The sequence below is a fragment of the Petromyzon marinus genome, unplaced genomic scaffold (assembly GCF_048934315.1).
Source record: "Petromyzon marinus isolate PM22_M1 ecotype Great Lakes invasive population unplaced genomic scaffold, UKy_Petmar_22M1.pri1.0 PM_G_Scaffold_14, whole genome shotgun sequence".
In the NCBI taxonomy this organism is placed as follows: Eukaryota; Metazoa; Chordata; class Hyperoartia; order Petromyzontiformes; family Petromyzontidae; genus Petromyzon; species Petromyzon marinus.
Window position 1 is genome coordinate 4,474,503 of NW_027422695.1, and position 27,050 is coordinate 4,501,552.

Sequence of the window (27,050 nt, forward strand, 5' to 3'; positions counted from 1 at the left end):
TGTGGATTAACTCTTCAACACACCGGTGGGCTGAAGTAGTGAATTATTTGTCTTTTGTCAACGTGACACTTTTTTTGCTGATTGGCCGTGTCGGGTGGTGGAGGGTTGCGACACATTTATAAATAAACGCGATCTAACCCAAAAACCTTTATTATGAAGTTATTAGAACAAATCGCCATAATCAATTCCCATGTTATCGAAAATGTATTCGATTCCATTTTACACTCACGACCAACGTCAATTCCAATGCAGTCCCAATGTGGATCGATGCCATCGGCTACATTTTTGACCACTATCGATTCGCATTTGTTATCCCCACAGGAATCGATCCGAGTTTTTAATTTAACCTTGAATCGATTTCCTCAGCACGTGACTTGGGTGAGGCGGGCGCGTGGCTGCGTGTGGGGTTAATGGCGATGTCGAAACTCTACAAACTTGGCCTACTCTTCCCCTTCATCCTGCCTCTCCTCCTCCTCCACCACCACCCCGTCACGTGCAGCAGCCACGGTGAGCAGAGCCCGAGGTGGTCGATAAATCGGGTGCCAGGTTGTGTGATTGTGTGGGGAGTGGTGGTGCAGTGGTTAGCGCACTGTGTGTGAGTGGGGAGTGGTGGTGCAGTGGTTAACGCACTGTGTGAGTGTGGGGAGTGGTGGTGCAGTGGTTAGCGCACTGTGTGAGTGTGGGGAGTGGTGGTGCAGTGGTTAGAGCACTGTGTGTGTGTGGGGAGTGGTGGTGCAGTGGTTAGCGCACTGTGTGAGTGTGGGGAGTGGTGGTGCAGTGGTTAGCACACTGTGTGAGTGTGGGGAGTGGTGGTGCAGTGGTTAGGTCACTGTGTGTGTGAGTGGGGAGTGGTGGTGCAGTGGTTAGCGCACTGTGTGTGTGAGGAGTGGTGGTGCAGTGGTTAGCGCACCGTGTGTGTGAGTGAGGAGTGGTGGTGCAGTGGTTAGCGCACTGTGTGTGAGTGTGTGGGGAGTGGTGGTGCAGTGGTTAGCGCACTGTGTGTGAGTGTGTGGGGAGTGGTGGTGCAGTGGTTAGCGCACTGTGTGTGAGTGGGGAGTGGTGGTGCAGTGGTTAGCGCACTGTGTGTGTGAGTGGGGAGTGGTGGTGCAGTGGTTAGCGCATTGTGTGTGTGTGTGTGTGGAGTGGTGGGGCAGTGGTTAACGCACTGTGTGTATGTGAGTGGGGAGTGGTGGTGCAGTGGTTAGCGCACTGTGTGTGTGAGTGGGGAGTGGTGGTGCAGTGGTTAGCGCACTGTGTGGGTGTGAGTGGGGAGTGGTGGTGCAGTGGTTAACGCACTGTGTGTGTGTGGAGTGGTGGTGCAGTGGTTAGCACACTGTGTGTGTAAGTGTGAGTGGGGAGTGGTGGTGCAGTGGTTAGCGCACTGTGTGTGTGTGTGGGGAGTGGTGGTGCAGTGGTTAGCGCACTGTGTGTGTGTGTGTGAGGAGTGGTGGTGCAGTGGTTAACGCACTGTGTGTGTGAGGAGTGGTGGTGCAGTGGTTAGCGCACTCTTGAGTGTTTTTCCCCATCTGCCCAGCTCCGCTGTTCCCACTGAATGTTCGTTTGGAGTCTCGAGACCTCCTGGCGACCCTTTACTGGGACCCCGTTGAAGCGGCTCCCAGTGGGGATGGAGGGGATAGACCCCCACTTGTTGATCCTTTCACCATCAACTCGACCACCACGACCACGACCAACTCAACGTTCCTGAATGTTACATACACAGTTCAGAGCAAACTGTGAGATGCTCACTCACTCACTCAGCCACTCACTCACCAACCCACTCACCAACCCATTCACTCACCCACTCACTCAGCCACTCACTCACCAACCCACTCACTCACCCACTCACTCACCAACCCACTCACCAACCCACTCACCCACTCACTCACCCACTCACTTACCCACTCACTCACTCACCAACCTACTCACTCACCCACTCACTCACCAACCCACTCACTCACCCACTCACCAACCAATTACCCACTCACTCACCAACCCACTCACCCACCCACTCACTCACCAACCCACTCACCAACCCACTCACTCACCAACCCACTCACTCACCCACTCACTCACCAACCCACTCACTCACCCACTCACCAACCAACTTACCCACTCACTCACCACCCCACTCACCCACCCACTCACTCACCAACCCACTCACCAACCCACTCACTCACCAGCCCACTCACTCACCCACTCACTCACCAACCCACTCACTCATCCACTCACCAACCAACTTACCCACTCACTCACCAACCCACTCACCCACCCACTCACCCACTCACTCACCAACCCACTCACCAACCCACTCACTGACCAACCCACTCACTCACCCACTCACTCACCAACCCACTCACCAACCCCCTCACCCACTCACTTACCAACCCACTCAATCACCCACTCACTCACCCACTCAATCACCCATTCACCCACTCACTCACAAACCCATTCACCCACTCACCAACCCACTCACCCACTCACTCACCAACCCACTCACCCACCAACCCACTCACTCACACACACACCCATTCACCCACTCACTCACCAACCCACTCACCCACCAACCCACTCACACACACACACACGTCTCTCTCACCCACTGGCTCCTCACCACCCTCACCACTCCTCCCTGTGTCTCTGTCTGCGCAGCTTCAGACGAGCCCGCTGGCAGACCGTCTGCGCTGCCACAACGGAGACGCGGTGCGACGTCTCCTCGGCGCTGGACGATCCCGGTGGCCGCTACCTCCTCCGTGTGAGATTCTCCTTCTCATCCTCGCCATCGCGATCCTCACCCTGGGTAGCGGTTGTGGTCGTGCCCTTGAGGGAAAGTGAGTGGCACGAGATTGTACATATGCCTGTGTCTTTGTGTGTGTCTCTCTCTCTGTGTCTCTGTGTGTGTGTCTCTCTCTGTGTCTGTGTGTGTGTGTCTCTCTCTGTGTCTCTCTCTCTGTGTCTCTCTTTGTCCGTGCCTGTCTGGTGCTCACTAACAGCACTTGCCCCAACGGTGTTTTTCAGGCTACACGGAGGATCTTTGTCATCTTTGTCTGTGTGTGTCTCTCTGTGTGTTTGTGTCTCTGTGTATGTCTGTGACTTTTTCTGCCTGTGTGTGTGTCTTCGGCTCACATGGGGAGATCACACAAACTCCACTCACTCGCTGTGTAGGACAGGGGAAGATCACACAAACTCCACTCACACTGTAGAACAGGGGGAGATCACACAAACTCCACTCACTTGCTCTGTAGGACAGGGGAAGATCACACAAACTCCACTCACACTGTAGAACAGGGGGAGATCACACAAACTCCACTCACTCGCTGTGTAGGACAGGGGGAGATCACACAAACTCCACTCACACACTCTGTAGGACAGGGGGAGATCACACAAACTCCACTCACTTGCTCTGTAGGACAGGGGAAGATCACACAAACTCCACTCACACTGTAGAACAGGGGGAGATCACACAAACTCCACTCACTCTATAGGACAGGGGGAGATCACACAAACTCCACTCACACACTCTGTAGGACAGGGGGAGATCACACAAGCTCCACTCATTCACTCTGTAGGACAGGGGGAGATCACAAAAACTCCACTCACACACTCTGTCGGACAGGGGGAGATCACACAAACTCCACTCACTCTGTAGGACAGGGAGAGATCACACAAACTCCACTCACTCACTCTGTAGTACAGGGGGAGATCACACAAACTCCACTCATTCACTCTGTAGGACAGGGGGAGATCATACAAACTCCACTCACTCTGTAAAACAGGGGGAGATCACACAAACTCCACACACTCCTTCTATAGAACAGGGGGAGATCACACAAACTCTACTCACTCTGTAGGACAGGGGGAAATCATACAAACTCCACTCACTCACTGTAGAACAGGGGGGGATCACACAAACTCCACTCACTCTGTAGGACAGGGGGAGATCATACAAACTCCACTCACTCACTGTAGAACAGGGGGAGATCACACAAACTCCACTCACACACTCTGTAGGACAGGGGGAGATCACACAAACTCCACTCACTTGCTCTGTAGGACAGGGGAAGATCACACAAACTCCACTCACACTGTAGAACAGGGGGAGATCACACAAACTCCACTCACTCTATAGGACAGGGGGAGATCACACAAACTCCACTCACACACTCTGTAGGACAGGGGGAGATCACACAAGCTCCACTCATTCACTCTGTAGGACAGGGGGAGATCACAAAAACTCCACTCACACACTCTGTCGGACAGGGGGAGATCACACAAACTCCACTCACTCTGTAGGACAGGGAGAGATCACACAAACTCCACTCACTCACTCTGTAGTACAGGGGGAGATCACACAAACTCCACTCATTCACTCTGTAGGACAGGGGGAGATCATACAAACTCCACTCACTCTGTAAAACAGGGGGAGATCACACAAACTCCACACACTCCTTCTATAGAACAGGGGGAGATCACACAAACTCTACTCACTCTGTAGGACAGGGGGAGATCATACAAACTCCACTCACTCACTGTAGAACAGGGGGAGATCACACAAACTCCACTCACTCTGTAGGACAGGGGGAGATCATACAAACTCCACTCACTCACTGTAGAACAGGGGGAGATCACACAAACTCCACTCACACACTCTGTAGGACAGGGGGAGATCACACAAACTCCACTCACTTGCTCTGTAGGACAAGGGAAGATCACGCAAACTCCACTCACACTGTAGAACAGGGGGAGATCACACAAACTCCACTCACTCTATAGGACAGGGGGAGATCACACAAACTCCACTCACACACTCTGTAGGACAGGGGGAGATCACACAAGCTCCACTCATTCACTCTGTAGGACAGGGGGAGATCACAAAAACTCCACTCACACACTCTGTCGGACAGGGGGAGATCACACAAACTCCACTCACTCTGTAGGACAGGGAGAGATCACACAAACTCCACTCACTCACTCTGTAGTACAGGGGGAGATCACACAAACTCCACTCATTCACTCTGTAGGACAGGGGGAGATCATACAAACTCCACTCACTCTGTAAAACAGGGGGAGATCACACAAACTCCACACACTCCTTCTATAGAACAGGGGGAGATCACACAAACTCTACTCACTCTGTAGGACAGGGGGAGATCATACAAACTCCACTCACTCACTGTAGAACAGGGGGAGATCACACAAACTCTACTCACTCTGTAGGACAGGGGGAGATCATACAAACTCCACTCACTTGCTCTGTAGGACAGGGGAAGATCACACAAACTCCACTCACACTGTAGAACAGGGGGAGATCACACAAACTCCACTCACTCGCTGTGTAGGACAGGGGGAGATCACACAAACTCCACTCACACACTCTGTAGGACAGGGGGAGATCACACAAACTCCACTCACTTGCTCTGTAGGACAGGGGAAGATCACACAAACTCCACTCACACTGTAGAACAGGGGGAGATCACACAAACTCCACTCACTCTATAGGACAGGGGGAGATCACACAAACTCCACTCACACACTCTGTAGGACAGGGGGAGATCACACAAGCTCCACTCATTCACTCTGTAGGACAGGGGGAGATCACAAAAACTCCACTCACACACTCTGTCGGACAGGGGGAGATCACACAAACTCCACTCACTCTGTAGGACAGGGAGAGATCACACAAACTCCACTCACTCACTCTGTAGTACAGGGGGAGATCACACAAACTCCACTCATTCACTCTGTAGGACAGGGGGAGATCATACAAACTCCACTCACTCTGTAAAACAGGGGGAGATCACACAAACTCCACACACTCCTTCTATAGAACAGGGGGAGATCACACAAACTCTACTCACTCTGTAGGACAGGGGGAAATCATACAAACTCCACTCACTCACTGTAGAACAGGGGGGGATCACACAAACTCCACTCACTCTGTAGGACAGGGGGAGATCATACAAACTCCACTCACTCACTGTAGAACAGGGGGAGATCACACAAACTCCACTCACACACTCTGTAGGACAGGGGGAGATCACACAAACTCCACTCACTTGCTCTGTAGGACAGGGGAAGATCACACAAACTCCACTCACACTGTAGAACAGGGGGAGATCACACAAACTCCACTCACTCTATAGGACAGGGGGAGATCACACAAACTCCACTCACACACTCTGTAGGACAGGGGGAGATCACACAAGCTCCACTCATTCACTCTGTAGGACAGGGGGAGATCACAAAAACTCCACTCACACACTCTGTCGGACAGGGGGAGATCACACAAACTCCACTCACTCTGTAGGACAGGGAGAGATCACACAAACTCCACTCACTCACTCTGTAGTACAGGGGGAGATCACACAAACTCCACTCATTCACTCTGTAGGACAGGGGGAGATCATACAAACTCCACTCACTCTGTAAAACAGGGGGAGATCACACAAACTCCACACACTCCTTCTATAGAACAGGGGGAGATCACACAAACTCTACTCACTCTGTAGGACAGGGGGAGATCATACAAACTCCACTCACTCACTGTAGAACAGGGGGAGATCACACAAACTCCACTCACTCTGTAGGACAGGGGGAGATCATACAAACTCCACTCACTCACTGTAGAACAGGGGGAGATCACACAAACTCCACTCACACACTCTGTAGGACAGGGGGAGATCACACAAACTCCACTCACTTGCTCTGTAGGACAAGGGAAGATCACGCAAACTCCACTCACACTGTAGAACAGGGGGAGATCACACAAACTCCACTCACTCTATAGGACAGGGGGAGATCACACAAACTCCACTCACACACTCTGTAGGACAGGGGGAGATCACACAAGCTCCACTCATTCACTCTGTAGGACAGGGGGAGATCACAAAAACTCCACTCACACACTCTGTCGGACAGGGGGAGATCACACAAACTCCACTCACTCTGTAGGACAGGGAGAGATCACACAAACTCCACTCACTCACTCTGTAGTACAGGGGGAGATCACACAAACTCCACTCATTCACTCTGTAGGACAGGGGGAGATCATACAAACTCCACTCACTCTGTAAAACAGGGGGAGATCACACAAACTCCACACACTCCTTCTATAGAACAGGGGGAGATCACACAAACTCTACTCACTCTGTAGGACAGGGGGAGATCATACAAACTCCACTCACTCACTGTAGAACAGGGGGAGATCACACAAACTCTACTCACTCTGTAGGACAGGGGGAGATCATACAAACTCCACTCACTCACTGTAGAACAGGGGGAGATCACACAAACTCCACTCACTCTGTAGGACAGGGGGAGATCACACAAACTCCACTCACTGACTCTGTAGGACAGGGGGAGACCACACAAACTCCACTCACTCTGTAGGACAGGGCGAGATCACACAAACTCCACTCACTCACTCTGTAGGACAGGGGGAGATCACACAAACTCCACTCACTCGCTGTGTAGGACAGGGGGAGATCACACAAACTCCACTCACTCACTCTGTAGGACAGGGGGAGATCACACAAACTCAACTCACTTGCTGTGTAGGACAGGGGGGGATCACACAAACTCCACTCACACTGTAGAACAGGGGGAGATCACACAAACTCCACACACTCACTCTATAGACCAGGGGGAGATCACACAAACTCCACTCACTCACTCTGTAGAACAGGGGGAGATCATACAAACTCAACTCACTCACTCACTCTGTAGGACAGGGGGAGATCACACAAACTCCACTCACTCACTCTGTAGGACAGGGGGAGATCACACAAACTCAACTCACTTGCTGTGTAGGACAGGGGGGGATCACACAAACTCCACTCACACTGTAGAACAGGGGGAGATCACACAAACTCCACACACTCACTCTATAGACCAGGGGGAGATCACACAAACTCCACTCACTCACTCTGTAGAACAGGGGGAGATCACACAAACCCCACTCACTCACTCTGTAGGACAGGGGGAGATCACACAAACTCCACTCACACTGTAGGACAGGGGGAGATCACACAAGCTCCACTCATTCACTCTGTTGGACCGGGGGAGATCACACAAACTCCACTCACACACTCTGTCGGACAGGGGGAGATCATACAAACTCCACTCACACACTCTGTAGGACAGGGGGAGATCACACAAACTCCACTCACACTCACTATGTGGAACAGGGGGAGATCACACAAACTCCACTCACTCTGTAGAACAGGGGGAGATCACACAAACTCCACTCACTCTGTAGAACAGGGGGAGATCACACAAACTCCACTCACTCTGTAGGACAGGGGGAGATCACACAAACTCCACTCACTCTGTAGGACAGGGGGAGATCACACAAACTCCACTCACTCACTCTGTAGGACAGTGGGAGATCACACAAACTCCACTCACTCTGTAGGACAGGGGGAGATCACACAAACTCCACTCACACACTCTGTAGGAAAGGGGGAGATCACACAAACTCCACTCACCCTGTAGGACAGGGGGAGATCACACAAGCTCCACTCATTCACTCTGTAGGACCGGGGGAGATCACACAAACTCCACTCACACACTCTGTCGGACAGGGGGAGATCACACAAACTCCACTCACTCTGTAGGACAGGGAGAGATCACACAAACTCCACTCACTCACTCTGTAGTACAGGGGGAGATCACACAAACTCCACTCATTCACTCTGTAGGACAGGGGGAGATCATACAAACTCCACTCACTCTGTAAAACAGGGGGAGATCACACAAACTCCACACACTCCTTCTGTAGAACAGGGGGAGATCACACAAACTCCACTCACACACTCTGTAGGACAGGGGGAGATCATACAAACTCCACTCACACACTCTGTAGGACAGGGGGAGATCACACAAACTCCACTCACTCTGTGGAACAGGGGGAGATCACACAAACTCCACTCACTAACTCTGTAGGACAGGGGGAGATCACACAAACTCCACTCACTCTGTAGAACAGGGGGAGATCACACAAACTCCACTCACTCTGTAGAACAGGGGGAGATCACACAAACTCCACTCACACACTCTGTAGGACAGGGGGAGATCATACAAACTCCACTAACACACTCTGTAGGACAGGGGGAGATCACACAAACTCCACTCACACTCACTCTGTGGAACAGGGGGAGATCACACAAACTCCACTCACTCTGTAGAACAGGGGGAGATCACACAAACTCCACTCACTCTGTAGAACAGGGGGAGATCACACAAACTCCACTCACTCTGTAGGACAGGGGGAGATCACACAAACTCCACTCACTCTGTAGGACAGGGGGAGATCACACAAACTCCACTCACTCACTCTGTAGGACAGTGGGAGATCACACAAACTCCACTCACTCTGTAGGACAGGGGGAGATCACACAAACTCCACTCACACACTCTGTAGGAAAGGGGGAGATCACACAAACTCCACTCACCCTGTAGGACAGGGGGAGATCACACAAGCTCCACTCATTCACTCTGTAGGACCGGGGGAGATCACACAAACTTCACTCACACACTCTGTAGGACAGGGGGAGATCACACAAACTCCACTCACACTCACTCTGTGGAACAGGGGGAGATCACACAAACTCCACTCACTCTGTAGAACAGGGGGAGATCACACAAACTCCACTCACTCTGTAGAACAGGGGGAGATCACACAAACTCCACTCACTCTGTAGGACAGGGGGAGATCACACAAACTCCACTCACTCTGTAGGACAGGGGGAGATCACACAAACTCCACTCACTCACTCTGTAGGACAGGGGGAGATCATACAAACTCCACTCACACACTCTGTAGGACAGGGGGAGATCACACAAACTCCACTCACACTCACTCTGTGGAACAGGGGGAGATCACACAAACTCCACTCACTCTGTAGGACAGGGGGAGATCACACAAACTCCACTCACTCTGTAGGACAGGGGGAGATCACACAAACTCCACTCACTCACTCTGTAGGACAGTGGGAGATCACACAAACTCCACTCACTCTGTAGGACAGGGGGAGATCACACAAACTCCACTCACACACTCTGTAGGAAAGGGGGAGATCACACAAACTCCACTCACCCTGTAGGACAGGGGGAGATCACACAAGCTCCACTCATTCACTCTGTAGGACCGGGGGTGATCACACAAACTCCACTCACACACTCTGTCGGACAGGGGGAGATCATACAAACTCCACTCACACACTCTGTAGGACAGGGGGAGATCACACAAACTCCACTCACACTCACTCTGTGGAACAGGGGGAGATCACACAAACTCCACTCACTCTGTAGAACAGGGGGAGATCACACAAACTCCACTCACTCACTCTGTAGAACAGGGGGAGATCATACAAACTCAACTCACTCACTCACTCTGTAGGACAGGGGGAGATCACACAAACTCCACTCACTCACTCTGTAGGACAGGGGGAGATCACACAAACTCAACTCACTTGCTGTGTAGGACAGGGGGGGATCACACAAACTCCAATCACACTGTAGAACAGGGGGAGATCACACAAACTCCACACACTCACTCTATAGACCAGGGGGAGATCACACAAACTCCACTCACTCACTCTGTAGAACAGGGGGAGATCACACAAACCCCACTCACTCACTCTGTAGGACAGGGGGAGATCACACAAACTCCACTCACCCTGTAGGACAGGGGGAGATCACACAAGCTCCACTCATTCACTCTGTTGGACCGGGGGAGATCACACAAACTCCACTCACACACTCTGTCGGACAGGGGGAGATCATACAAACTCCACTCACACACTCTGTAGGACAGGGGGAGATCACACAAACTCCACTCACACTCACTATGTGGAACAGGGGGAGATCACACAAACTCCACTCACTCTGTAGAACAGGGGGAGATCACACAAACTCCACTCACTCTGTAGAACAGGGGGAGATCACACAAACTCCACTCACTCTGTAGGACAGGGGGAGATCACACAAACTCCACTCACTCTGTAGGACAGGGGGAGATCACACAAACTCCACTCACTCACTCTGTAGGACAGTGGGAGATCACACAAACTCCACTCACTCTGTAGGACAGGGGGAGATCACACAAACTCCACTCACACACTCTGTAGGAAAGGGGGAGATCACACAAACTCCACTCACCCTGTAGGACAGGGGGAGATCACACAAGCTCCACTCATTCACTCTGTAGGACCGGGGGAGATCACACAAACTCCACTCACACACTCTGTCGGACAGGGGGAGATCACACAAACTCCACTCACTCTGTAGGACAGGGAGAGATCACACAAACTCCACTCACTCACTCTGTAGTACAGGGGGAGATCACACAAACTCCACTCATTCACTCTGTAGGACAGGGGGAGATCATACAAACTCCACTCACTCTGTAAAACAGGGGGAGATCACACAAACTCCACACACTCCTTCTGTAGAACAGGGGGAGATCACACAAACTCCACTCACACACTCTGTAGGACAGGGGGAGATCATACAAACTCCACTCACACACTCTGTAGGACAGGGGGAGATCACACAAACTCCACTCACTCTGTGGAACAGGGGGAGATCACACAAACTCCACTCACTAACTCTGTAGGACAGGGGGAGATCACACAAACTCCACTCACTCTGTAGAACAGGGGGAGATCACACAAACTCCACTCACTCTGTAGAACAGGGGGAGATCACACAAACTCCACTCACACACTCTGTAGGACAGGGGGAGATCATACAAACTCCACTAACACACTCTGTAGGACAGGGGGAGATCACACAAACTCCACTCACACTCACTCTGTGGAACAGGGGGAGATCACACAAACTCCACTCACTCTGTAGAACAGGGGGAGATCACACAAACTCCACTCACTCTGTAGAACAGGGGGAGATCACACAAACTCCACTCACTCTGTAGGACAGGGGGAGATCACACAAACTCCACTCACTCTGTAGGACAGGGGGAGATCACACAAACTCCACTCACTCACTCTGTAGGACAGTGGGAGATCACACAAACTCCACTCACTCTGTAGGACAGGGGGAGATCACACAAACTCCACTCACACACTCTGTAGGAAAGGGGGAGATCACACAAACTCCACTCACCCTGTAGGACAGGGGGAGATCACACAAGCTCCACTCATTCACTCTGTAGGACCGGGGGAGATCACACAAACTTCACTCACACACTCTGTAGGACAGGGGGAGATCACACAAACTCCACTCACACTCACTCTGTGGAACAGGGGGAGATCACACAAACTCCACTCACTCTGTAGAACAGGGGGAGATCACACAAACTCCACTCACTCTGTAGAACAGGGGGAGATCACACAAACTCCACTCACTCTGTAGGACAGGGGGAGATCACACAAACTCCACTCACTCTGTAGGACAGGGGGAGATCACACAAACTCCACTCACTCACTCTGTAGGACAGGGGGAGATCATACAAACTCCACTCACACACTCTGTAGGACAGGGGGAGATCACACAAACTCCACTCACACTCACTCTGTGGAACAGGGGGAGATCACACAAACTCCACTCACTCTGTAGGACAGGGGGAGATCACACAAACTCCACTCACTCTGTAGGACAGGGGGAGATCACACAAACTCCACTCACTCACTCTGTAGGACAGTGGGAGATCACACAAACTCCACTCACTCTGTAGGACAGGGGGAGATCACACAAACTCCACTCACACACTCTGTAGGAAAGGGGGAGATCACACAAACTCCACTCACCCTGTAGGACAGGGGGAGATCACACAAGCTCCACTCATTCACTCTGTAGGACCGGGGGTGATCACACAAACTCCACTCACACACTCTGTCGGACAGGGGGAGATCATACAAACTCCACTCACACACTCTGTAGGACAGGGGGAGATCACACAAACTCCACTCACACTCACTCTGTGGAACAGGGGGAGATCACACAAACTCCACTCACTCTGTAGAACAGGGGGAGATCACACAAACTCCACTCACTCACTCTGTAGAACAGGGGGAGATCATACAAACTCAACTCACTCACTCACTCTGTAGGACAGGGGGAGATCACACAAACTCCACTCACTCACTCTGTAGGACAGGGGGAGATCACACAAACTCAACTCACTTGCTGTGTAGGACAGGGGGGGATCACACAAACTCCACTCACACTGTAGAACAGGGGGAGATCACACAAACTCCACACACTCACTCTATAGACCAGGGGGAGATCACACAAACTCCACTCACTCACTCTGTAGAACAGGGGGAGATCACACAAACCCCACTCACTCACTCTGTAGGACAGGGGGAGATCACACAAACTCCACTCACCCTGTAGGACAGGGGGAGATCACACAAGCTCCACTCATTCACTCTGTTGGACCGGGGGAGATCACACAAACTCCACTCACACACTCTGTCGGACAGGGGGAGATCATACAAACTCCACTCACACACTCTGTAGGACAGGGGGAGATCACACAAACTCCACTCACACTCACTATGTGGAACAGGGGGAGATCACACAAACTCCACTCACTCTGTAGAACAGGGGGAGATCACACAAACTCCACTCACTCTGTAGAACAGGGGGAGATCACACAAACTCCACTCACTCTGTAGGACAGGGGGAGATCACACAAACTCCACTCACTCTGTAGGACAGGGGGAGATCACACAAACTCCACTCACTCACTCTGTAGGACAGTGGGAGATCACACAAACTCCACTCACTCTGTAGGACAGGGGGAGATCACACAAACTCCACTCACACACTCTGTAGGAAAGGGGGAGATCACACAAACTCCACTCACCCTGTAGGACAGGGGGAGATCACACAAGCTCCACTCATTCACTCTGTAGGACCGGGGGAGATCACACAAACTCCACTCACACACTCTGTCGGACAGGGGGAGATCACACAAACTCCACTCACTCTGTAGGACAGGGAGAGATCACACAAACTCCACTCACTCACTCTGTAGTACAGGGGGAGATCACACAAACTCCACTCATTCACTCTGTAGGACAGGGGGAGATCATACAAACTCCACTCACTCTGTAAAACAGGGGGAGATCACACAAACTCCACACACTCCTTCTGTAGAACAGGGGGAGATCACACAAACTCCACTCACACACTCTGTAGGACAGGGGGAGATCATACAAACTCCACTCACACACTCTGTAGGACAGGGGGAGATCACACAAACTCCACTCACTCTGTGGAACAGGGGGAGATCACACAAACTCCACTCACTCACTCTGTAGGACAGGGGGAGATCACACAAACTCCACTCACTCTGTAGAACAGGGGGAGATCACACAAACTCCACTCACTCTGTAGAACAGGGGGAGATCACACAAACTCCACTCACACACTCTGTAGGACAGGGGGAGATCATACAAACTCCACTAACACACTCTGTAGGACAGGGGGAGATCACACAAACTCCACTCACACTCACTCTGTGGAACAGGGGGAGATCACACAAACTCCACTCACTCTGTAGAACAGGGGGAGATCACACAAACTCCACTCACTCTGTAGAACAGGGGGAGATCACACAAACTCCACTCACTCTGTAGGACAGGGGGAGATCACACAAACTCCACTCACTCTGTAGGACAGGGGGAGATCACACAAACTCCACTCACTCACTCTGTAGGACAGTGGGAGATCACACAAACTCCACTCACTCTGTAGGACAGGGGGAGATCACACAAACTCCACTCACACACTCTGTAGGAAAGGGGGAGATCACACAAACTCCACTCACCCTGTAGGACAGGGGGAGATCACACAAGCTCCACTCATTCACTCTGTAGGACCGGGGGAGATCACACAAACTTCACTCACACACTCTGTAGGACAGGGGGAGATCACACAAACTCCACTCACACTCACTCTGTGGAACAGGGGGAGATCACACAAACTCCACTCACTCTGTAGAACAGGGGGAGATCACACAAACTCCACTCACTCTGTAGAACAGGGGGAGATCACACAAACTCCACTCACTCTGTAGGACAGGGGGAGATCACACAAACTCCACTCACTCTGTAGGACAGGGGGAGATCACACAAACTCCACTCACTCACTCTGTAGGACAGGGGGAGATCATACAAACTCCACTCACACACTCAGTAGGACAGGGGGAGATCACACAAACTCCACTCACACTCACTCTGTGGAACAGGGGGAGATCACACAAACTCCACTCACTCTGTAGGACAGGGGGAGATCACACAAACTCCACTCACTCTGTAGGACAGGGGGAGATCACACAAACTCCACTCACTCACTCTGTAGGACAGTGGGAGATCACACAAACTCCACTCACTCTGTAGGACAGGGGGAGATCACACAAACTCCACTCACACACTCTGTAGGAAAGGGGGAGATCACACAAACTCCACTCACCCTGTAGGACAGGGGGAGATCACACAAGCTCCACTCATTCACTCTGTAGGACCGGGGGTGATCACACAAACTCCACTCACACACTCTGTCGGACAGGGGGAGATCATACAAACTCCACTCACACACTCTGTAGGACAGGGGGAGATCACACAAACTCCACTCACACTCACTCTGTGGAACAGGGGGAGATCACACAAACTCCACTCACTCTGTAGAACAGGGGGAGATCACACAAACTCCACTCACTCTGTAGAACAGGGGGAGATCACACAAACTCCACTCACTCTGTAGGACAGGGGGAGATCACACAAACTCCACTCACTCTGTAGGACAGGGGGAGATCACACAAACTCCACTCACTCACTCTGTAGGACAGTGGGAGATCACACAAACTCCACTCACTCTGTAGGACAGGGGGAGATCACACAAACTCCACTCACACACTCTGTAGGAAAGGGGGAGATCACACAAACTCCACTCACCCTGTAGGACAGGGGGAGATCACACAAGCTCCACTCATTCACTCTGTAGGACCGGGGGAGATCACACAAACTCCACTCACACACTCTGTCGGACAGGGGGAGATCACACAAACTCCACTCACTCTGTAGGACAGGGAGAGATCACACAAACTCCACTCACTCACTCTGTAGTACAGGGGGAGATCACACAAACTCCACTCATTCACTCTGTAGGACAGGGGGAGATCATACAAACTCCACTCACTCTGTAAAACAGGGGGAGATCACACAAACTCCACACACTCCTTCTGTAGAACAGGGGGAGATCACACAAACTCTACTCACTCTGTAGGACAGTGGGAGATCATACAAACTCCACTCACTCACTGTAGAACAGGGGGAGATCACACAAACTCCACTCACTCTGTAGGACAGGGGGAGATCACACAAATTCCACTCACTCTGTAGGACAGGGGGAGATCACACAAACTCCACTCACTCTGTAGGACTGGGGGAGATCACACAAACTCCACTCACTCTGTAGGACAGGGGGAGATCACACAAACTCCACTCACTCACTCTGTAGGACAGGGGGAGATCACACAAACTCCACTCACTCTGTAGGACAGGGGGAGATCACACAAACTCCACTCACTCTGCAGGACAGGGGGAGATCACACAAACTCCACTCACTCACTCTGTTGGACAGGGGGAGATCACACAAACTCCACTCACTCACTCTGTAGGACAGGGGGAGATCACACAAACTCCACTCACTCTGTAGAACAGGGAGAGATCACACAAACTCCACTCACTCACTCTGTAGAACAGGGGGAAATCACACAAACTCCACTCACTCACTCTGTAGGACAGGGGGAGATCACACAAACTCCACTCACACTGTAGAACAGGGGGAGATCACACAAACTCCACTCACTCTGTAGGACAGGGGGAGATCACAAACTCCACTCTCTCTGTAGGACAGGGAGAGATCACGCAAACTCCACTCACTCACTCTGTAGGACAGGGGGAGATCACACAAACTCCACTCACTCACTCTGTAGGACAGGGGGAGATCACACAAACTCCACTCACTCTGTAGAACAGGGAGAGATCACACAAACTCCACTCACTCACTCTGTAGAACAGGGGGAAATCACACAAACTCCACTCACTCACTCTGTAGGACAGGGGGAGATCACACAAACTCCACACACTCACTCTGTTGAACAGGGGGAGATCACACAAACTCCACTCACTCTGTAGGACAGGGCGAGATCACAAACTCCACTCTCTCTGTAGGACAGGGAGAGATCACACAAACTCCACTCACTCACTCTGTAGGACAGGGGGAGATCACACAAACTCCACTCACTCACTCTGTAGGACAGGGGGAGATCACACAAACTCCACTCACTCTGTAAAACAGGGGGAGATCACACAAACTCCACACACTCACTCTGTAGGACAGGGGGAGATCACACAAACTCCACTCACTCACTGTAGGACAGGTGGAGATCACACAAACTCCACTCACACACTCTGTAGGACAGGGGGAGATCACACAAACTCCACTCACTCTGTAGGACAGGGGGAGATCACACAAACTCCACACACTCTGTAGGACAGGGGGAGATCACACAAACTCCACTGACTGTAGAACAGGGGGAGATCACACAAACTCCACTCACACACTCTGTAGGACAGGGGGAGATCACACAAACTCCACTCACTCACTCTGTAGGACAGGGGGAGATCACACAAACTCCACTCACTCTGTAGGACAGGGGGAGATCACACAAACTCCACTCACTCTGTAGGACAGGGGGAGATCACACAAACTCCACTCACTCACTCTGTAGGACAGGGGGAGATCACACAAACTCCACTCACTCACTCTGTAGGACAGGGGGAGATCACACAAACTCCACTCACTCTGTAAAACAGGGGGAGATCACACAAACTTCACTCACTCACTCTGTAGAACAGGGGGAGATCACACAAACTCCACTCACTCACTCTGTAGGACAGGGGGAGATCACACAAACTCCACTCACTCTGTAGAACAGGGGGAGATCACACAAACTCCACTCACTCAATCTGTAGAACAGGGGGAGATCATACAAACTCCACTCACTCTGTAGTACAGGGGGAGATCACACAAACTCCACTCACTCTGTAGAACAGGGGGAGATCACACAAACTCCACTCACACACTCTGTAGGACAGGGGGAGATCACACAAACTCCACCCACTCACTCTGTAGGACAGGGGGAGATCACACAAACTCCACTCACTCTGTAAAACAGGGGGAGATCACACAAACTCCACACACTCACTCTGTAGGACAGGGGGAGATCACACAAACTCCACTCACTCACTGTAGGACAGGTGGAGATCACACAAACTCCACTCACACACTCTGTAGGACAGGGGGAGATCACACAAACTCCACTCACTCTGTAGGACAGGGGGAGATCACACAAACTCCACACACTCTGTAGGACAGGGGGAGATCACACAAACTCCACTCACTGTAGAACAGGGGGAGATCACACAAACTCCACTCACACACTCTGTAGGACAGGGGGAGATCACACAAACTCCACTCACTCACTCTGTAGGACAGGGGGAGATCACACAAACTCCACTCACTCTGTAGGACAGGGGGAGATCACACAAACTCCACTCACTCTGTAGGACAGGGGGAGATCACACAAACTCCACTCACTCACTCTGTAGGACAGGGGGAGATCACACAAACTCCACTCACTCACTCTGTAGGACAGGGGGAGATCACACAAACTCCACTCACTCTGTAAAACAGGGGGAGATCACACAAACTTCACTCACTCACTCTGTAGAACAGGGGGAGATCACACAAACTCCACTCACTCACTCTGTAGGACAGGGGGAGATCACACAAACTCCACTCACTCTGTAGAACAGGGGGAGATCACACAAACTCCACTCACTCAATCTGTAGAACAGGGGGAGATCATACAAACTCCACTCACTCTGTAGTACAGGGGGAGATCACACAAACTCCACTCACTCTGTAGAACAGGGGGAGATCACACAAACTTCACTCACACACTCTGTAGGACAGGGGGAGATCACACAAACTCCACTCACTCACTCTGTTGGACAGGGGTAGATCACACAAACTCCACTCACTCACTCTGTAGGACAGGGGGAGATCACACAAACTCCACTCACTCTGTAGAACAGGGAGAGATCACACAAACTCCACTCACTCTGCAGGACAGGGGGAGATCACACAAACTCCACTCACTCACTCTGTTGGACAGGGGGAGATCACACAAACTCCACTCACTCACTCTGTAGGACAGGGGGAGATCACACAAACTCCACTCACTCTGTAGAACAGGGAGAGATCACACAAACTCCACTCACTCTGCAGGACAGGGGGAGATCACACAAACTCCACTCACTCACTCTGTTGGACAGGGGGAGATCACACAAACTCCACTCACTCACTCTGTAGGACAGGGGGAGATCACACAAACTCCACTCACTCTGTAGAACAGGGGGAGATCACACAAACTCCACTCACTCTGTAGAACAGGGGGAGATCACACAAACTCCACTCACTCTGTAGGACAGGGGGAGATCACACAAACTCAACTCACTCTGTAGGACAGGGGGAGATCACACAAACTCCACTCACTCACTCTGTAGGACAGTGGGAGATCACACAAACTCCACTCACTCTGTAGGACAGGGGGAGATCACACAAACTCCACTCACACACTCTGTAGGAAAGGGGGAGATCACACAAACTCGACTCACCCTGTAGGACAGGGGGAGATCACACAAGCTCCACTCATTCACTCTGTAGGACCGGGGGAGATCACACAAACTCCACTCACACTCACTCTGTGGAACAGGGGGAGATCACACAAACTCCACTCACTCTGTAGAACAGGGGGAGATCACACAAACTCCACTCACTCTGTAGAACAGGGGGAGATCACACAAACTCCACTCACTCTGTAGGACAGGGGGAGATCACACAAACTCCACTCACTCTGTAGGACAGGGGGAGATCACACAAACTCCACTCACTCACTCTGTAGGACAGTGGGAGATCACACAAACTCCACTCACTCTGTAGGACAGGGGGAGATCACACAAACTCCACTCACACACTCTGTAGGAAAGGGGGAGATCACACAAACTCCACTCACCCTGTAGGACAGGGGGAGATCACACAAGCTCCACTCATTCACTCTGTAGGACCGGGGGTGATCACACAAACTCCACTCACACACTCTGTCGGACAGGGGGAGATCATACAAACTCCACTCACACACTCTGTAGGACAGGGGGAGATCACACAAACTCCACTCACACTCACTCTGTGGAACAGGGGGAGATCACACAAACTCCACTCACTCTGTAGAACAGGGGGAGATCACACAAACTCCACTCACTCTGTAGAACAGGGGGAGATCACACAAACTCCACTCACTCTGTAGGACAGGGGGAGATCACACAAACTCCACTCACTCTGTAGGACAGGGGGAGATCACACAAACTCCACTCACTCACTCTGTAGGACAGTGGGAGATCACACAAACTCCACTCACTCTGTAGGACAGGGGGAGATCACACAAACTCCACTCACACACTCTGTAGGAAAGGGGGAGATCACACAAACTCCACTCACCCTGTAGGACAGGGGGAGATCACACAAGCTCCACTCATTCACTCTGTAGGACCGGGGGAGATCACACAAACTCCACTCACACACTCTGTCGGACAGGGGGAGATCACACAAACTCCACTCACTCTGTAGGACAGGGAGAGATCACACAAACTCCACTCACTCACTCTGTAGTACAGGGGGAGATCACACAAACTCCACTCATTCACTCTGTAGGACAGGGGGAGATCATACAAACTCCACTCACTCTGTAAAACAGGGGGAGATCACACAAACTCCACACACTCCTTCTGTAGAACAGGGGGAGATCACACAAACTCTACTCACTCTGTAGGACAGTGGGAGATCATACAAACTCCACTCACTCACTGTAGAACAGGGGGAGATCACACAAACTCCACTCACTCTGTAGGACAGGGGGAGATCACACAAATTCCACTCACTCTGTAGGACAGGGGGAGATCACACAAACTCCACTCACTCTGTAGGACTGGGGGAGATCACACAAACTCCACTCACTCTGTAGGACAGGGGGAGATCACACAAACTCCACTCACTCACTCTGTAGGACAGGGGGAGATCACACAAACTCCACTCACTCTGTAGGACAGGGGGAGATCACACAAACTCCACTCACTCTGCAGGACAGGGGGAGATCACACAAACTCCACTCACTCACTCTGTTGGACAGGGGGAGATCACACAAACTCCACTCACTCACTCTGTAGGACAGGGGGAGATCACACAAACTCCACTCACTCTGTAGAACAGGGAGAGATCACACAAACTCCACTCACTCACTCTGTAGAACAGGGGGAAATCACACAAACTCCACTCACTCACTCTGTAGGACAGGGGGAGATCACACAAACTCCACTCACACTGTAGAACAGGGGGAGATCACACAAACTCCACTCACTCTGTAGGACAGGGGGAGATCACAAACTCCACTCTCTCTGTAGGACAGGGAGAGATCACGCAAACTCCACTCACTCACTCTGTAGGACAGGGGGAGATCACACAAACTCCACTCACTCACTCTGTAGGACAGGGGGAGATCACACAAACTCCACTCACTCTGTAGAACAGGGAGAGATCACACAAACTCCACTCACTCACTCTGTAGAACAGGGGGAAATCACACAAACTCCACTCACTCACTCTGTAGGACAGGGGGAGATCACACAAACTCCACACACTCACTCTGTAGAACAGGGGGAGATCACACAAACTCCACTCACTCTGTAGGACAGGGCGAGATCACAAACTCCACTCTCTCTGTAGGACAGGGAGAGATCACACAAACTCCACTCACTCACTCTGTAGGACAGGGGGAGATCACACAAACTCCACTCACTCACTCTGTAGGACAGGGGGAGATCACACAAACTCCACTCACTCTGTAAAACAGGGGGAGATCACACAAACTCCACACACTCACTCTGTAGGACAGGGGGAGATCACACAAACTCCACTCACTCACTGTAGGACAGGTGGAGATCACACAAACTCCACTCACACACTCTGTAGGACAGGGGGAGATCACACAAACTCCACTCACTCTGTAGGACAGGGGGAGATCACACAAACTCCACACACTCTGTAGGACAGGGGGAGATCACACAAACTCCACTGACTGTAGAACAGGGGGAGATCACACAAACTCCACTCACACACTCTGTAGGACAGGGGGAGATCACACAAACTCCACTCACTCACTCTGTAGGACAGGGGGAGATCACACAAACTCCACTCACTCTGTAGGACAGGGGGAGATCACACAAACTCCACTCACTCTGTAGGACAGGGGGAGATCACACAAACTCCACTCACTCACTCTGTAGGACAGGGGGAGATCACACAAACTCCACTCACTCACTCTGTAGGACAGGGGGAGATCACACAAACTCCACTCACTCTGTAAAACAGGGGGAGATCACACAAACTTCACTCACTCACTCTGTAGAACAGGGGGAGATCACACAAACTCCACTCACTCACTCTGTAGGACAGGGGGAGATCACACAAACTCCACTCACTCTGTAGAACAGGGGGAGATCACACAAACTCCACTCACTCAATCTGTAGAACAGGGGGAGATCATACAAACTCCACTCACTCTGTAGTACAGGGGGAGATCACACAAACTCCACTCACTCTGTAGAACAGGGGGAGATCACACAAACTCCACTCACACACTCTGTAGGACAGGGGGAGATCACACAAACTCCACCCACTCACTCTGTAGGACAGGGGGAGATCACACAAACTCCACTCACTCTGTAAAACAGGGGGAGATCACACAAACTCCACACACTCACTCTGTAGGACAGGGGGAGATCACACAAACTCCACTCACTCACTGTAGGACAGGTGGAGATCACACAAACTCCACTCACACACTCTGTAGGACAGGGGGAGATCACACAAACTCCACTCACTCTGTAGGACAGGGGGAGATCACACAAACTCCACACACTCTGTAGGACAGGGGGAGATCACACAAACTCCACTCACTGTAGAACAGGGGGAGATCACACAAACTCCACTCACACACTCTGTAGGACAGGGGGAGATCACACAAACTCCACTCACTCACTCTGTAGGACAGGGGGAGATCACACAAACTCCACTCACTCTGTAGGACAGGGGGAGATCACACAAACTCCACTCACTCTGTAGGACAGGGGGAGATCACACAAACTCCACTCACTCACTCTGTAGGACAGGGGGAGATCACACAAACTCCACTCACTCACTCTGTAGGACAGGGGGAGATCACACAAACTCCACTCACTCTGTAAAACAGGGGGAGATCACACAAACTTCACTCACTCACTCTGTAGAACAGGGGGAGATCACACAAACTCCACTCACTCACTCTGTAGGACAGGGAGAGATCACACAAACTCCACTCACTCTGTAGAACAGGGGGAGATCACACAAACTCCACTCACTCAATCTGTAGAACAGGGGGAGATCATACAAACTCCACTCACTCTGTAGTACAGGGGGAGATCACACAAACTCCACTCACTCTGTAGAACAGGGGGAGATCACACAAACTTCACTCACACACTCTGTAGGACAGGGGGAGATCACACAAACTCCACTCACTCACTCTGTTGGACAGGGGTAGATCACACAAACTCCACTCACTCACTCTGTAGGACAGGGGGAGATCACACAAACTCCACTCACTCTGTAGAACAGGGAGAGATCACACAAACTCCACTCACTCTGCAGGACAGGGGGAGATCACACAAACTCCACTCACTCACTCTGTTGGACAGGGGGAGATCACACAAACTCCACTCACTCACTCTGTAGGACAGGGGGAGATCACACAAACTCCACTCACTCTGTAGAACAGGGAGAGATCACACAAACTCCACTCACTCTGCAGGACAGGGGGAGATCACACAAACTCCACTCACTCACTCTGTTGGACAGGGGGAGATCACACAAACTCCACTCACTCACTCTGTAGGACAGGGGGAGATCACACAAACTCCACTCACTCTGTAGAACAGGGGGAGATCACACAAACTCCACTCACTCTGTAGAACAGGGGGAGATCACACAAACTCCACTCACTCTGTAGGACAGGGGGAGATCACACAAACTCCACTCACTCTGTAGGACAGGGGGAGATCACACAAACTCCACTCACTCACTCTGTAGGACAGTGGGAGATCACACAAACTCCACTCACTCTGTAGGACAGGGGGAGATCACACAAACTCCACTCACACACTCTGTAGGAAAGGGGGAGATCACACAAACTCCACTCACCCTGTAGGACAGGGGGAGATCACACAAGCTCCACTCATTCACTCTGTAGGACCGGGGGAGATCACACAAACTCCACTCACACTCACTCTGTGGAACAGGGGGAGATCACACAAACTCCACTCACTCTGTAGAACAGGGGGAGATCACACAAACTCCACTCACTCTGTAGAACAGGGGGAGATCACACAAACTCCACTCACTCTGTAGGACAGGGGGAGATCACACAAACTCCACTCACTCTGTAGGACAGGGGGAGATCACACAAACTCCACTCACTCACTCTGTAGGACAGTGGGAGATCACACAAACTCCACTCACTCTGTAGGACAGGGGGAGATCACACAAACTCCACTCACACACTCTGTAGGAAAGGGGGAGATCACACAAACTCCACTCACCCTGTAGGACAGGGGGAGATCACACAAGCTCCACTCATTCACTCTGTAGGACCGGGGGTGATCACACAAACTCCACTCACACACTCTGTCGGACAGGGGGAGATCATACAAACTCCACTCACACACTCTGTAGGACAGGGGGAGATCACACAAACTCCACTCACACTCACTCTGTGGAACAGGGGGAGATCACACAAACTCCACTCACTCTGTAGAACAGGGGGAGATCACACAAACTCCACTCACTCTGTAGAACAGGGGGAGATCACACAAACTCCACTCACTCTGTAGGACAGGGGGAGATCACACAAACTCCACTCACTCTGTAGGACAGGGGGAGATCACACAAACTCCACTCACTCACTCTGTAGGACAGTGGGAGATCACACAAACTCCACTCACTCTGTAGGACAGGGGGAGATCACACAAACTCCACTCACACACTCTGTAGGAAAGGGGGAGATCACACAAACTCCACTCACCCTGTAGGACAGGGGGAGATCACACAAGCTCCACTCATTCACTCTGTAGGACCGGGGGAGATCACACAAACTCCACTCACACACTCTGTCGGACAGGGGGAGATCACACAAACTCCACTCACTCTGTAGGACAGGGAGAGATCACACAAACTCCACTCACTCACTCTGTAGTACAGGGGGAGATCACACAAACTCCACTCATTCACTCTGTAGGACAGGGGGAGATCATACAAACTCCACTCACTCTGTAAAACAGGGGGAGATCACACAAACTCCACACACTCCTTCTGTAGAACAGGGGGAGATCACACAAACTCTACTCACTCTGTAGGACAGTGGGAGATCATACAAACTCCACTCACTCACTGTAGAACAGGGGGAGATCACACAAACTCCACTCACTCTGTAGGACAGGGGGAGATCACACAAATTCCACTCACTCTGTAGGACAGGGGGAGATCACACAAACTCCACTCACTCTGTAGGACTGGGGGAGATCACACAAACTCCACTCACTCTGTAGGACAGGGGGAGATCACACAAACTCCACTCACTCACTCTGTAGGACAGGGGGAGATCACACAAACTCCACTCACTCTGTAGGACAGGGGGAGATCACACAAACTCCACTCACTCTGCAGGACAGGGGGAGATCACACAAACTCCACTCACTCACTCTGTTGGACAGGGGGAGATCACACAAACTCCACTCACTCACTCTGTAGGACAGGGGGAGATCACACAAACTCCACTCACTCTGTAGAACAGGGAGAGATCACACAAACTCCACTCACTCACTCTGTAGAACAGGGGGAAATCACACAAACTCCACTCACTCACTCTGTAGGACAGGGGGAGATCACACAAACTCCACTCACACTGTAGAACAGGGGGAGATCACACAAACTCCACTCACTCTGTAGGACAGGGGGAGATCACAAACTCCACTCTCTCTGTAGGACAGGGAGAGATCACGCAAACTCCACTCACTCACTCTGTAGGACAGGGGGAGATCACACAAACTCCACTCACTCACTCTGTAGGACAGGGGGAGATCACACAAACTCCACTCACTCTGTAGGACAGGGGGAGATCACACAAACTCCACTCACTCACTCTGTAGGACAGTGGGAGATCACACAAACTCCACTCACTCTGTAGGACAGGGGGAGATCACACAAACTCCACTCACACACTCTGTAGGAAAGGGGGAGATCACACAAACTCCACTCACCCTGTAGGACAGGGGGAGATCACACAAGCTCCACTCATTCACTCTGTAGGACCGGGGGAGATCACACAAACTCCACTCACACACTCTGTCGGACAGGGGGAGATCACACAAACTCCACTCACTCTGTAGGACAGGGAGAGATCACACAAACTCCACTCACTCACTCTGTAGTACAGGGGGAGATCACACAAACTCCACTCATTCACTCTGTAGGACAGGGGGAGATCATACAAACTCCACTCACTCTGTAAAACAGGGGGAGATCACACAAACTCCACACACTCCTTCTGTAGAACAGGGGGAGATCACACAAACTCTACTCACTCTGTAGGACAGTGGGAGATCATACAAACTCCACTCACTCACTGTAGAACAGGGGGAGATCACACAAACTCCACTCACTCTGTAGGACAGGGGGAGATCACACAAATTCCAGTCACTCTGTAGGACAGGGGGAGATCACACAAACTCCACTCACTCTGTAGGACTGGGGGAGATCACACAAACTCCACTCACTCTGTAGGACAGGGGGAGATCACACAAACTCCA

General features: G+C 51.6%; 1 protein-coding gene across 3 annotated transcripts in view; it reads left to right on the forward strand.

Moving 5' to 3' along the window:
- Positions 1 to 332: 332 nt before the first annotated feature.
- Positions 333 to 27,050, forward strand: part of LOC142910231 (uncharacterized) — a 63,492-nt gene continuing 36,774 nt past the window's right edge. Inside the window, exons 1-3 of one of the 3 annotated variants that reach the window (XM_076059936.1) lie at positions 333 to 507; positions 1,535 to 1,733; positions 2,650 to 2,752. In XM_076059936.1, the coding sequence (XP_075916051.1) occupies positions 411 to 507; positions 1,535 to 1,733; positions 2,650 to 2,752 (399 nt within the window). In that variant the 5' untranslated portion in view covers positions 333 to 410. Of the gene's footprint in view, positions 508 to 1,534; positions 1,734 to 2,649; positions 2,829 to 27,050 lie in introns of all 3 variants that reach the window. The other 2 variants (XM_076059935.1, XM_076059937.1) reach the window with 2 other exon arrangements.